Genomic DNA, 15142 nt, shown 5'->3' with positions numbered 1-15142 from the left:
CTTAGGCCAGAATATGAGTGGCCTTGAATGAGAAGATTCAATCAAAAGATCTGGGTTGACGAAATGAACTCTGCTCTTTGGAAAATACCTCAGGTTGCATTAGAAAGGAAGGGCCAAACCTAACCAAACAGGGGTCAGGGTGATTACTTAGCTAGAGATTTCAGTGATTAGGGGGTGAGGGTGGGGGGCGGGGATGATGAAAGCTTGTCAGAAGGCATAAAAGAAACCCTCTAGAAGGATATCTAAAATGGAAATTAAAATTAACCTGGATCAGCACCAACATTTCTCTTGTTACAACAAAGGAAAACATGTAAGAGAACACTTCCAACTGTCATTTTCGATTTTTAATTACCGTTTGGCAGAGTAAAAATAGTACTGCATTTTGAAGCTGGAATTTATAGATTTGCAAAATAATTTTAAAATGTTTTTCAAGTATGAGTTTTCACGTAAAGATAGATACAAATTATATTAACTGCATTAAACTATAGAAATTTGCATTAGATGTTTGTATTAGATATGTTAATACATACAGGGAGAGAGACACAATTAATTTATACACATTAATTTCATTTACCTGATCATGGCTCTCTGCATAAGCAATGCACTTTTCCAGGTAGCGTCTGTTTGTAAGTGTGTACACAATATTGCCCATATTCCAATCTTCATCTTTATACTCTTTAAGTAGCTAAATGCAAGAGAGAAAATAATTTGAATAAACCATTACTGTTCTTACCTTAAGTCACTATCTGAGGACATCCATCGTATCAACCCAGATTATCTGACATATAGATACAAGGGTAACCGTGCCACAAAGTATCTTTGGTTCAACTCTTACTGAAATCACAGCCTTTATACAGACTGACCAAATGACACTGATGTGGTGTGTGGGGTGTGTGCGTTTGCCTTTGTGCAGATGGTTTGATCATTACATTTTAGGATTTTTTTTAACCTTTTTTTCCTCTGCTACCTCCTGATTAAGACCACAGTGAAGTGCTATTGTGCAATATCTTTCTGTCACTTTCACAAGACAGAGATATACTTGCTACATTTTTAGGTTGAATAAAGAAAATTTTAGGAGGAATAATGCTTTGTTCCATTCTTTAAAAAAATGATAACTAAAAAAAAACCTGTTATATCAAAGTTTAAAGGCTAATTATCATGAAATAATTACCGTCTTTACAGACCACATATTTCTTTCTCCACTTTAGTTATCACTCAGTCTACAATCTGGCTTCTGCTCCCTTTCGATGCAAATGACTTTGCCAAGATTGTGGATGACTGTCTCTTAGGTAATAATTTCTCTTTCTTGGGCAAGTAGTTGTTGTACATGTTGAGAGTGCTGACTCTATCCCTTCCCGTGAAGCACTTTCCTTCTCAGTCTACCAGTGTGAAACTCTTGATTGTTTTGTTTTCCAGCATCCTGCAGTGTCTGTTCCTCTGCCTAGCCTATAAAGCTGGTGCTCTTGGAAGTTATTCCTAAAAATAGCCTCTTTCTTCTACTCAATAGATTCTTTGAGCATGCATTCATTCTTCTCTCCAAAGTGTCAATTGCACTCTGATAGGCAGCATTCTAAGATGGTCCCCATGATTCCTGTTCCTCCATATTCAGATCTCTGCGCAATCCTTTACCTCAAGTGGAGGTGGGACCTTGGAATATGATGGATGTCCTCTGAAGAAACCATAAATAGCAACTGAGAAATTAGATTTGTGGTCATTTTTTACACAGCAACTAATGCAAAACTAGGGCAGATTTTGGTACAAGACAAGGGGTTTAGGCCTCCTTGAATCTTCCTTTGTTGATTTTTGGCCTATGGAATTCAGATGTGCTTAGCCGTCTCTCATAATTTCAGTGTGAATCGTTAAGACACCAGACAGCAGATTGTGTTAGGTAGAATAATGACGGCCCAAAGATGTTCACATCCTAATGCCCAGAACCTGTGAACATGGTGTCTTACATGAAAAAGGACTTTAGAGATATGATAAAGTTAAATACATTGAAATGGAAAGATTATCCTGAATAACTTGGATGGGTCCAATGTAATTATAGGGATCTTTCTCAAAAAGGGGAGTTGTCAGTTCTCATGAGTTGTCAGAGTAAGAGAGAAATCTGAAGATGCTACCTTGCTGGCTTTGGAGATGGAAGAAGGGGCCATGAGCCAAGGAGTATAGGTGGCTTTCCAATACCTAGAAGCCTTCAGAAAAGGCAAGGGAACTAGAGCCTCCAGAAGAAAGGAGGCCTTGCCAATGCCTTAATTTTAGTCTAGTAAGATCCATTTTAGATTTGTGACCTACAGAACTATGAGAACTATATAACAGTAAATTTGTGTTGTTTTAAGACACTTTTGTGGTAATTAGATACAGCAACAATCTGACACTAATGTACAGACCCACACAAATATGCCCACTTGATTTTTGACTAATGTGCAAAGACAATTCAATGGAAGGATAGACTTTTCAACAAATCACGCTGGAAGAGTCGGAAATCAGCAGAAAGAAAGAAAAAAAGAAGGAAAGAAAAGAAACTTGAACTAAGAAACTAAGTTTTAAATATTAATTGCACAAAAATTAATTAAAAATGGACCATGGACTTAAATATAAAAGTATAAAATGTTTAACAGAAAATATTAGACTCGACACCAAAAAAGGTCTCTATCAGAAAAAAATGATAAATTGGACTTTATCAAATTTAATATAGACAAAGAACTTTTGTTCTGTCAAAGTTCACATGAATAGGATAAAAAGAGAAGCAGCAGACGGGGAGAAAACATTTGCCAACCATATATACAATAGAAGAGTTTAATTTAAATTATATAAAGAACTCTCAAAATTCCACAGCAAACCAATGATCCAATTAGAAAATGGCCAAAAGATATGAATAGACATTTCATCAAGGAGGATACAGAGAAGGCAAATAAAAACATGAAAAGATGTTCATCATCATAAGCCACTAAGGAAATGCAAATTTTAAAACCATAGTTAGATGTCACTACATACCTACTACAGAATGACTAAAACAGGTGCAAGGATATACAGAAACTGGATCTTTGCAACATCGCTGGTGGGAATGTAAATAGTACTCTGGACAAGTCTGGCAGTTTTTTTAAAAAATTAAATATCCAACTACTCAAATAAATACTATATGATCCAATAACTGCACTTTTGTGCATTTATATTAGATAAATTAAAATTTATGGCCATACAAAATCTGCACACACATGTTTAAAGCAGCTTTATTTATAATAGCCCCAAACTAGAAACAATATTTACATCTGTAATGGGTATATGACTAAGCAAACCGTGGTATATCCATACCCTGAAATACCATTCAGCAAAAAAAGGAATAAACTACTGACACATGCAACCAGAGCATCTATATGAAAATGAATCTATATGAATCTCCAGAGAATTCCGCTGAGTGAAAAATGGAATCTCAAGAGGTGATACATGATTTCATTTATATCACATTCTTGAAATGAAAAGAAAATTACAGAAATGGAGATCAGATTAGTGGCTGCCACAGGTTAAAAAGTGATTGGGACAATATGAAAGAACTTTATGTGATGGAATATTCTGTACCTTAACTACATCGAATGTCAGTATCCTAGCTGTGGGAATGTACCCTAACTTTGCAAGACGGTACCACTGGGGAACACTGGTTTAGACTGAACCAGATCTCATTGCATTACAACTGTTCTTACAACTGCATGGGAATCTGCAATTATCTTCATACAAAAAGTTTAATTGAGGAACTTTATATAATAAAAAATATAAGGTACTTAAAATATTTGGTGGAATTAATGTATAAATGAATGAATTCAACTAAATACTTACATCAATTTAACATAAAAAGGTGACAAAAGGGGGGTGCCTGGGTGGCTCTGCTTTTGGCTCAGGTCATGATCCCAGGGTCCTGGGATCGAGCCCCGCATTGGGCTCTCTGCTTAGCAGGGAGCCTGTTCCCTCCTCTCTCTCTGCCTGTCTCTCTGCCTACTTGTGATCTCTGTTAAATAAATAAATAAATTCTTTAAAAAAAAAAGTGATAAAAGGTAGGTAGGTAACAAAAATGACCAAATAAAATGAAAAGAGATGCTGCAAATCTGCCATAGTTTAGATTGGAAAGTGTTTGTTCAGTAAGTGATTAAATATGATATTCCAAACTACTAACTTTGAACTAACAGAAGTAGAAAGTGGTAAATAATTTGCTTTTGAACAACAAAAACATGAATGAAATCTAGCATTCTAATCTAAGTCAGACCCTCTGGGTAGATCATGACGAATACCACATACATTCTGAGTAAAGCTATCATTTGGATTAATACTCTTGTATGCTTTACTGACATTTGAGGAAACAGTAATCATTAATGGAATTATCTTTTTAAATGCACAAATTACATAAGTAGGGGAAATCACTGAGTTTTATAAAATATTATTTTAACTGTCTCTTGTCTTATTAACCACTTTGGTGATGCAAAGATTTTTAAATAATTACATAAAACAGAAGATGACATTTGCCTTTAGAGAATTCATGATCTAAGAAGACACAATGGTCATATTCTAAACACAGGACAATATATTTTTCCATTCTTATGAGGTACTGACTAGTACAGTACCTTGAGCATACAAGGTTCTAAAATGTTTCATAAGGTAAATTAATTCTTTCTTTTAAAGCAGTCATCATTGTTCAGAAAAGGAAATATCCTACTGTGGGCTATAATTCTAGGTTTCTATACACTTTGAAATATTCTTCTATCTGCACAAAAACTGGTGAAGGCTTTCCAGTAGGAGGTGAAAAAAGGAAGATTTGCACTTGTGAGGGAAGTTTGTGTGGAAGATTAGAAATCCTTAAAAATGGTGGGTAAAGACCCTTAAACCAAAGTGAGAAAACTGAAGGTAACAGTATTTTTAGAAAATGACAGATATAAAGCAACTTTCCCAGGTGCTGAAGCTAGAATACATACTTGTTTCTTTGATTTCTGAGTCTAATCATCTCTGGAAAACATTTGCTTTTTTAACTTGACAATGTCTAAGAAATCATTATAAATGGAGAAGCAGAAATTATGTTGGTAAAGATTTAATGTCACAGCTGTGCACTGCACAAATTGCCTAGAGGCACAGGAACGAAAGTTAAGATAGGATTACAATAACCACTTCCTTCAAAGTAGGCTCCATGGTTTTTCCAACCAAAGTTCAGTGGGTCTATCACTGTGTTGTAAAGGCACCAGTTCACCTCTGTACCAAAGGGCTTATCAGAAGGCTATGATTTTTCGAGACATAGCTGACTTCTTACACTTATTAAGCCTATGATTATGGACATAGCCACTCAGAAATGCTATAGGTCAAATCTAAGTCTACATAAAAGAACATTGGTCTTTTAGGCAAATATTAAATAAAACAAAATATAATCCAAGGTACTTAAATGTCATTAAATTTAATAAAATTGTATTAATTATGCACAAGGTGTCATGTACAATTATTCATCCCTAGTGCTTGACACATGGTAAGGATTTCTAAATATTAAAAAAGGGGAATGGATGAATCCAAATCTGTTGAGGAAAAAACATGCTATGAAGCAAGTATCGGGAATTAAGGAGTTACTTCTACACTGATGATCTGGAGGCAGAAATGGATGCCTTGATGACATTTAATGTGTTTTAAATATAGAGCACTGAAGTTTCATAAAACTGGATAATGTAAAATTCCACATACACAGCTAACATTATATTAATATCTTCCTCTTGTCTGAATAACTCAAGTATGAATACTTTAAACTAGAAGTTTTAGAAGTCTGTGAAGTATCTTATTAAAAAGCACAAGAATCAACATACTAATGAGAAAATTTAATACTTCAATTATAATAATTATAATATTTATAACTAATGACCACAAATTAAGAAATAAACCAAAGAAATAATAAATAAATCAACATAATACATAGTATTTACAGGGAACAAATTGCATGAAATCTTACCTGGATCCATTTATCTGGAATTGCCATGGCTAATCGATAGTCAAAGCCAACCCCTCCCTGGGAAATCGGAGAACAGAGAGCAGGCATGCCTGATACATCCTGAAATAAAATATATCAGCATTATCAATTCACATTGCTCAGATTCTTAGTATTTTTTTTTTGACAGTAAATTCTGGGCTAATAAATAAAAACAGTAAATGGGAGCACATATTTTTGGAGTGTTCTGGCAGCATAATTGTAAAAGTAGTTACAACTATGACAGCATATCTCATTTCCCACTAACGTCTTGTGTAATGCTTTTCAAAGCAAGACAACTTCAATCTCACGAGGCGAATTTTTCTTCTCCTCCTTAGTATCACAAAGAGAACACACAAAAAAATAAGACGATTACTGCTAAAACATAGTTTCTTAGACTTATTTTTGAGCTAATATATGAACACTTTGCTATTGCTTTCATCAAACACAAAAATCCATGTGGCATGTATCTGTTATACTTATTCTGTTTGTATACAGTACTGGCATTGAGGGCATTCTGGGAGCACCTAGCTTCTGATGAGATAGAAAGACGACTTAGTACATTAAGAATGAAGCAATACGATGGCTTTCACTATAGTCAGCAACACTTGAAATGGGTCTTAAGGTTATCTGATGGATTCTCTTCGTCTAGAAGATACAGAAACTGAAGCTCACTCAGGTGAAGGAATCTCTAAAGATACGGTTCTCAGCAGTAGAGTCAGGACTCAGATGTCAGGCCCTTCCACAGAGTATTATCCTTCTCTGTCATGCCACTCCTAGATTACCGATAATTGAATGAACACTCAAGAAAAAAAAAAAAAGATGGTACAAGGACCCAGATGTAGCAAAATATATTATAACAGCAACTAGGGTGAAATATGAGCCACATATTAACAATTCTAACTCTACGATATCTTTCAAAGAAATCCTTTTCTCTTGCTCCATTTCTACAGCCACCGTCTTATTTAATCTTCATAACTCCTTGCTTAGACCATTATGCCTCCATGGAATTCCCCATCTCCAGTTTCCCTTTACTCTAATTGCTGCCAAATTAACATCATTTTCTTTAAAGATTGATCTATTTATTTTAGAGAGAGGAAGAGCAAGAACACAAGTTGGGGGACAGAGAGAGAAGGGGAGAAAGAGAAGCAGACTCCCCCTGAGCATGCAGCTCAACACAGGGCTGGATCTCATGACCCCGGGATCATGACCTGAGCTGAAATCAAGAGTTGGGTGCTTAACCAACTGAGCCACCCAGGCTCCCTCTAAAGTAACATCTTTTGAGACAGTGCCCTATCACTGCCCATCAATAGCTTCCAATAGCCAATTACCAAAACCTCAAATTTTGTAGTGAAAGATTCAATTCAATAATCGTACTTTAAGTATTGACAGTATAATTTCCTATTTGATTATTTGCCTCCTTACTCTCTGTTAGAATGTGCAATCCATGGGACAAAGATTTTGTGGTTGTTGCTGTTGTTGTGGTTCACTGATAGACGCCACAAATTCAGAGCAGGACAAGAGCACCTGGCATAAAGCAGGAACTCAATACAATTTTGTGAGTGAATGAATAATGGTGCTGTCAGGAATTTAAAGGTAAGTAAGACATAATATTTAGCCTTCAGGATTTATAAACTGAAACCTAAATAAACATATACACACTTATCAATAAATGATAATGTGATGCAGTTCTTTTAATTGTTAACTAAACCACACAGAAAGCCCAACGGAGAGACCTATAGCTTTCCACCATGATTTCTACTATTATATTTCAAGTACTAACTACATCATTCACTGAAATATTTACTCTTCCTTGTGCTTGTCACAAACTCTTCTATGTGTGTCTTGCCCAAACTCTTCCTTCCTTTCTATAAAAGACTATCACATACTCTGAGCTCTCTGAAACTTAACTCAAATGCTTCTTCATTTATACCACCATCCCGAAACTCTTCACACAGAAAAGCTGGTAAAAAAGAAACATACGATCTCTTCAGAATTCTAAAACAATTTCTTAATTGTTTTCTAATGAAAGAGAGATATAGTTAACTATAGTGCATAGTGGAATGTATCTGTAAGAAAATGAAATATTTGTCAATATCTTATTTCTACATCGTACTTCATAGTTTACAACTGAAACACAGACAAAAAAGTGAAAAGGATGAATGTGTAACAGAAAAAAAATGAAAACAAGTTATATCTTGTAATATGTCATATTTTCATGATCAGGGTGGGTATTAAGTTTGGTTCCTTATAAACATCAGCTGAATATGCATTAAATTCCAGGCACTTGTGTTAGGCACTGGACTTGTAGACAAAATGCCTTCCCCAGAAGAGTTTCCATGAGACTGAGTTTTCCTGGGCTGGTAATAGGTTGGTATTAATGATCAAGGTAATTTTTCTCAAGAAACACTTAGGTGCATTCTATATTTGTTCTAAAGGTAGTTTTAGGAAATACTTTGTTAGGAAATAGAATATGCTAAGAAAAATATTTGGACACCGATTGACCTTGACTCCTAAATCTGAATAAGCTACTCCATTAAGGCATACAAGATATTTGTAGCTCTCTTTTGAAAGAAAGGAGTTAATGATTATCCTCTTAAAATCTTAAAAAAGGATAATCATAGGTAAACATAAAGGCTGCTAAAATAAATATACTTTAAGTATAAAAAAGTCAATACCTACCAACATAGCACATAAAAATGACCACGTATTCCAAATAAAGTTGAAGCAGTTTTATTTTTTAATATCTAAGGATATCTTACGACTATTCCAAAAGGAGGAGAAACCTCAACAGAAAAATACTTTTAATTAATTTAGCAAAGAGAACCATGGGAAATGGTAGACACATTCTAGGAAAAAATAGTTTTCAGTTTTAGTCACTGTCATTGTAAAAAAATTTAAATTTCTACTATAGGACTTTGTATAAATTATATTACTTATTTGTTACACCACATTCCTTTCTTAAAAAAAAGTTCATGAGGATCAATTTCACATTTTGAAGAGACTCCCACTAGAAAGAAAAGTGAGGTACTGAAATTGAAGTAGTTTTCAATTTAAGTAGAATAAATTGAAGACACATCTTGTTAAAAAAAAATCTAAAACCAAGTAATATAAAGTAGGCTAAAGTCTCAAAGTTTCATTGGTAGAAACACTGATAATCAGACAAGGGCTCCCTAGATGATGAAAGTATTTTACCTGAAATGAATGGAAAGATCAATGGAACAATTTTAAGTTTCATGTATTGAATAATTGCTTCTTTTTTTCCAGTACCCACTTTTGATTTGTACTGTCATTAATTGTTTATAGTAACTTTTCATTTATACTGCCTCTGCTTTGAATTGTCATAAATATAACTGATAAAATTTTTTGATGTTTGACAGATAAACTCATATAAAAGACAAAATAAAAGTTTAAAATACGCTCTGACTTTAAAAGATACTCAGTACATAAATTGATTAGCACAAGTATTAGCAAGATTTATAAGATATGACCAAATGTAGTCAGGTAGATAGTATAGAATAATGCAGGTTTATCAAAATATTATTATAATTGTGTTTTTTAAAAAATCTGCATAAGAATTTATTCCAGAAATTTAGGGTCCATTGTTCTGTTCCTAGAATATTTAGAAGACAAAATGTCTAAAGAAAGGAACTGTTCTCTATTCAGAGATAAACAAGGAAATCATTCCATCTAGTTGAAGATTCAGTTTTGAGAAAAGATGGATACAAAAAGTCTATACAAATAATAAATACCACAGAAAGGAGACCATCGCTACTGCATCTCATTCTCATGAACTAAATGCCAACAGTGTGCAAATACACCTGAACTCTGACTCTTTTAACGATATTCTTGCTATTTTCATATGCCAACTACTACGCTTTGTACAGAACAGTTTTAATATAGTAAATTCAATTTTAATAATTTCTAGTAAGAGGACTCAGAAAACCAGTGGGATTTTAGAACTAAATCTAAATTAGCATAAGCATTTAACAAACTTCTTAATTTATCACATTTATCACCAAGAGGGGAATTGTCAATTATGCATATACCAAATTATATCATTACAGCGCAGCTTTGGGACAGTTAATCATGAACCTTCAGTAATCATGAATAACTAGTGAACATTTGGCAATCCAAGAGCAATAATGTAAACAAGGAAGGTAATCGCATCAGAACAAGAGAGACTTCAGAGAAGCTTGCAGGCAGTGATCCATGCCATCTCTAATGATTAAACCAGAAAAGGAAAAAATAAATAAATAAATAAATAAACAGACACACACACATTAATATTCATTTCTTTTCTCTGTTGAAGGTCTCATGGCAGAAGGACCTGTCCACTGATTCGGATATTTTACTTTCTAACCGCTGGCATTTTCTTTTGTAACAATGGAAGGATGACAAGTAATTAGTGCACACTATCTCCTAATAAGAAAACACTGTATTCTAAATAATGTGCCACCCATACCAGATAGCTGCACTATAGTCAGGGTATCATTTCAGTTATGCAATTACTGACAACATGAGATTAATCATTCAAATATTGTATGCTGACAAAATGTTCTATATTAAAGGGGGTCAGAGGGTAGAGATCATTATGGCTTTACCTCAGCTACTGTTACAGAATCTGGATACAATGTGTGAATCAAATGATTTGCCAACATGAGATAAATCAAGGCATCTTCATCTACTTGAAGTCCAAAATATTCATGGTAATCACCTGAAAAACCTTGACCTAGAGAACAGAAAATCAATATAGATACATTACGTTAATGTGCAAGGCTTCTTAGCACAAATGCCCCCACCAATTAGTTTATTGAGATCAGTTTTGTTTTCATAGCAAAGTGTAATGGGCTTCAATACCATGTAATATTATCATTAGCAAATATATGTTCTATCTTAGAAAGGTATTCCATGGTAAACATTTGGAATTCAGACAATCCTGCAATTTAATTTTCGTTTTTCAAAAGCAAACAAAGCACTTTAATTGAAAAAATTAATTTAATTTTAACATAACTTTAAAGCAAAAAAAAAAAAAAAGAGAGAGAGAGAGACAGAGAGAGAGAAATGACACCAAATTCTAGATTTCAATTTTCAGATACATTTTTTTTGTCATGTCAAGAGATGTTAATATTAGGAGTGCCTGGGTGGCTCAGTGGGTTAAACCTCTGCCTTTGGTTCATGTCATAATCCCAGGGTCCTGGGATGGAGCCCTGCTTAGGGCCTCTCTGCTCAGCAGGGAGCCTGCTTCCCCCCTCTCTGCCTGCCTCTCTGCCTACTTGTGATCTCGCTCTGTCAAATAAATACATAAAGTCTTTAAAAAAGAGAGAGAGAGAGATGTTAATGTTAGCTAGTTCCTATTAGATCCTTTTGAGGTAAAGAAAAGCAAATATGAAAACCATCATAACATTAAGACATAGTGTTTATATTACTTAACATATGTGCTTCAATTTATGCAATACAGATTTACCATGATGACAAAAAGATTTTAACATCCGCCATCTTTCGTCTACCTTCTCTTCCCCCACATTCTAACTTTGATTGCTTATAGTACATAGCACTTATGGAGATTATACTACTTACTTTCAATTCCTTGAATTGTTTACTCATTTTTAATTAAATCAAGTTAGTGTCCAACATATGCCTTTTCCCTCTGCTTCCCTATATCAGTTTTTCATTTTGATTCAATTTTTTTTCAGTTTGCTGGATCCCATCACTAAATGATATTTTTAAATATAATAAAGGAAGTTTGATTCCTTAACCTCTTTCAATTTAATACCTGAATGACAACTCAAATTCTTGAGTCAAATTTCGTTTTCCCAAGAATTTTTTAAACATTGCTGTTGGCAGTCGAAAAGTATGAGTTCAGCCACTGTTTTCATTCACATAGGTAAATTTCTTTTTCTTTCTGTCACCTGCTGAACTTCCCTTTGTCACTCAATTTTATAAATTGAACATTTTGTGTCTTGATGTTAATTGCTTTATCTCATTTTTTTTTTCCAATTAATTTCCCTAAGTCCACAATTCCTTGGAAAATACCAATCCCTCAGCAGAGAGAGGTTCTACAGGAGTATGCAGGTGCTGTAATCTAGGAGAGGCTCTTTCTTGACCTTTGCCATGCTTTCCTTCTTCATCCCCTAAGTTAGCTTCCCTCCAAACTGGAGGATATCAGTGACACCTGTCATGTTTTATAGATACGATGTCTTTCCTTGGAACATTTCATGGGGGTAGCACCATGACTAAGAGCAGATAGCAGGATGCTTTGAATATAGCTTCTTTCCTTGGTAGCCAACTTTCAAGATTTACAGTTTAAAGTCTCCTTTTCAAATTGGTTGTTGCTGGTAAATATTTGGCCCTTAAAAAAATAGTAATTATTCACCATATTATCTACTGAGAAATTAGGATTCCATGATCCCACGTCTTTGAACAATTTTTTTTTAAAGATTTTATTTATTTATTTGACAGACAGAGATCACAAGTAGGGAGAGGCAGGCAGAGAGAGAGAGGAGGAAGCAGGCTCCCCGCTGAGCAGAGAGCCCGATGTGGGGCTTGATCCCAGGACTCTGGGATCATGACCTGAGCCGAAGGCAGAGGTTTTAACCCACTGAGCCACCCAGGGGCCCCTCTTTGAATAATTTTTAAACTGAAGATCTCTGATCAATATTTTAATTACAAATTAATTTATACTTTTAATTGTGAACATCTGTATTTAAAATATACATAATTTTCATCAGTGTTTAATATGCAAAGGGGCTAACACATTCACAAAGGTTCTCTCTCTTTTTTTTTTTTTTGTTATTTATTTCTCATTGCAATTGCTGTCATGTTCATATCATATGGGAGCTCTGATAAATGGTTGGCTTAAAAACATTTTATTTCTTTGGCTAGGACTTCCAGTACTGTGTTGAATAAAAGTGGTGAGAGCAGACATCCTTGTCTACTTCCTGATCTTAGAGGAAGAGCTCTCAGTTTTTCATCATTTTCACTATTTGCAGATGACATGATACTTACTATATACAGAAAACCCTAATGAATCTACCAAAAACTATAGAACCTATACATGGATTTAGTAAAATCACAAGATACAAAATTAATATACAGGAATCTAATGAGTTTCTATATACTAATATGAAGTAATAAAGGAGAAATTTAAAAAAAAACAATTCCATTCACTGTTGCACCAACAAGAATAAAATACCTAGGAATGAACTTGATCAAGGAGGTGAAATACCTGTACTCTGAAAACTGTAAAACACTGATGGGAAAAATTAAAGATGATACAAGCAAATGGTAAGCTTTTCCATACTGATGGAGTAGGAGAATGAGTATTGTGAAAATGCCTATACTATCCAAAGCAATCTACAGATTCAATGAAATTCTATCAAAATATCAACAGCAGTTTTCACAGAACTAGAACCTATAGCCCTAAATTTGCACAAAACCATGAAATACCCCATATTTACCCAAAGAATACAAAAACACTAATTCAAAAAGATATATACACCCTTTATGTTTTTTGCAGCATTATTTACTATAATAACCAAGATATGGAAGCAACCTAAGTGTCCACCCAGAGATGAATGAATAAAGAAGTTGTGATTATATATATGCATGTGTGTGTTACACATATATATAATGGAATATTATTCAGCCATAAAAAGAATGAAATCTTGCCTGTGCAACAACATGGATGGGTCTAAAGAGTATAAAGCTAAGTAAGATAAGCTAGTCGGAGAAAGACAAATACCATATGACTTCACTCATATGTGGAATTTAAGAAATAAATAAAATGAACAAAGGAAAAAGACAAAAAATAGGGCTCTTAAATATACAGAATAAACTGATAGTTGTGGGGGGCAGAGGGTGGGTGGGTGTGGGGATGGGTAAAACAGGTGAAGGGGATTAAGTGTACACTTATTGTGACGAGACTGAGTAATGTACAGAATTGTGGAATCTTTACTTTGTATATTTGTAACTAATCTAACATTGCATGTTATATTTGAATAGAACAGAATGAAAAAATAAATAAAACATTTTTAAAGGAAAGCTACATATTAAGGATAGCATATTATTAAGTAGATACATTTCAAAGAAAAGCATTATTGTTCATTTACTTATAAGATGTATTTTCCAACCTCTTACCCAAAAGGGATCAGAAATCACTAGAGAAAGGACATACACAATGAAACCAATAAAAATCAAGCCAACAATAATAGTCATTGCAATTCTGTAACTGAACCCTAAATCTGGTTTTAATATTCCAGTAAAAAAAATGAAATCATTAGTTGCATCTGTAATATATGAGCTACCTACCCATTCCATGGTGATGATAGAGCATGGATGTAACACCATCAAAACGAAATCCGTCAAAGCCATATTCTTCTAACCACCATCTTATGTTTGACAGAAGGAATCTTAAAACTTCCCAGCTAAAACATTAGAAAAAAATATATTTAAATGCATTGTTTATAGTGGTTTCTTTGATTGTTATATGTTGTTTGCTAAGAGTATTAATTATAAATATCTTAGTAATTATGATGTTCAAAGAAATATAAAAAACCAGAAAACTATTATCACATTTGTTTGATGAAATTCATTCTAAGAGATTACTAAGTTTCTTTGGTTGCAAAATCACTTAATATCTAAGAAAAACTGAGAAAAAGTGTGCAAGTTGGGTCCAGAATACAGGGACTCTCCAGGTCAATGCTGTGTCCCTAGCAACCATACAGTGATTACGACATAGTATTGTTTATTGCAACAGCAATAAAAAAAATCTGTTAATGATCTCTAAATTTTCATCAAGATTTTTCATGTAACATAACCAGAGTTACATAGCTCCTCCTGGAAAATATAATTTCATTATGATTAGAAAAACTGTCTCCAATGTTTGCTTAAAGTATTTCCTCATTCTACAATTTCAAACATACACTTATAATAAAAAATTAAAAACAAAATGACTTAAAGTCAATCACATAACCGACATTACATTTACCAGATTATTGTGCTTTGTGAGGGTAAAGAAAAAGAATCCTAATTACTAAAACACACATGAGTAATATAGTAACAAGTTTTACAAGTTAAAGAGTCATACATCCATAAAAAACAGAAGGAAAACAAAGAACTGTTCTAACTCAATTAAAAACGCCACACAAAACAAGCCTA

The 15142-nt window shown here is 33.8% G+C and overlaps 1 protein-coding gene across 1 annotated transcript in view; it reads right to left on the bottom strand.

Annotated features, from left to right (window-relative positions):
- Positions 1-15142, bottom strand: part of LOC111148010 (1,4-alpha-glucan branching enzyme 1) — a 287214-nt gene that overhangs the window by 87912 nt on the left and 184160 nt on the right. Inside the window, exons 8-11 of the mRNA XM_022504347.1 lie at positions 14294-14409; positions 10588-10715; positions 5969-6067; positions 575-685 (exon numbers count right to left, since the gene is read on the bottom strand). Of these exons, the coding sequence (XP_022360055.1) occupies positions 575-685; positions 5969-6067; positions 10588-10715; positions 14294-14409 (454 nt within the window). The remainder of the gene's footprint in view (positions 1-574; positions 686-5968; positions 6068-10587; positions 10716-14293; positions 14410-15142) is intronic.

The sequence above is a fragment of the Enhydra lutris genome, unplaced genomic scaffold (assembly GCF_002288905.1).
Source record: "Enhydra lutris kenyoni isolate GAN:26980312 unplaced genomic scaffold, ASM228890v2 scaffoldscaffold2, whole genome shotgun sequence".
Taxonomy (NCBI): domain Eukaryota; kingdom Metazoa; phylum Chordata; class Mammalia; order Carnivora; family Mustelidae; genus Enhydra; species Enhydra lutris.
Note: the sequence above shows the minus strand (reverse complement) of the source record. Positions and strands in the feature narration are given on the sequence as shown.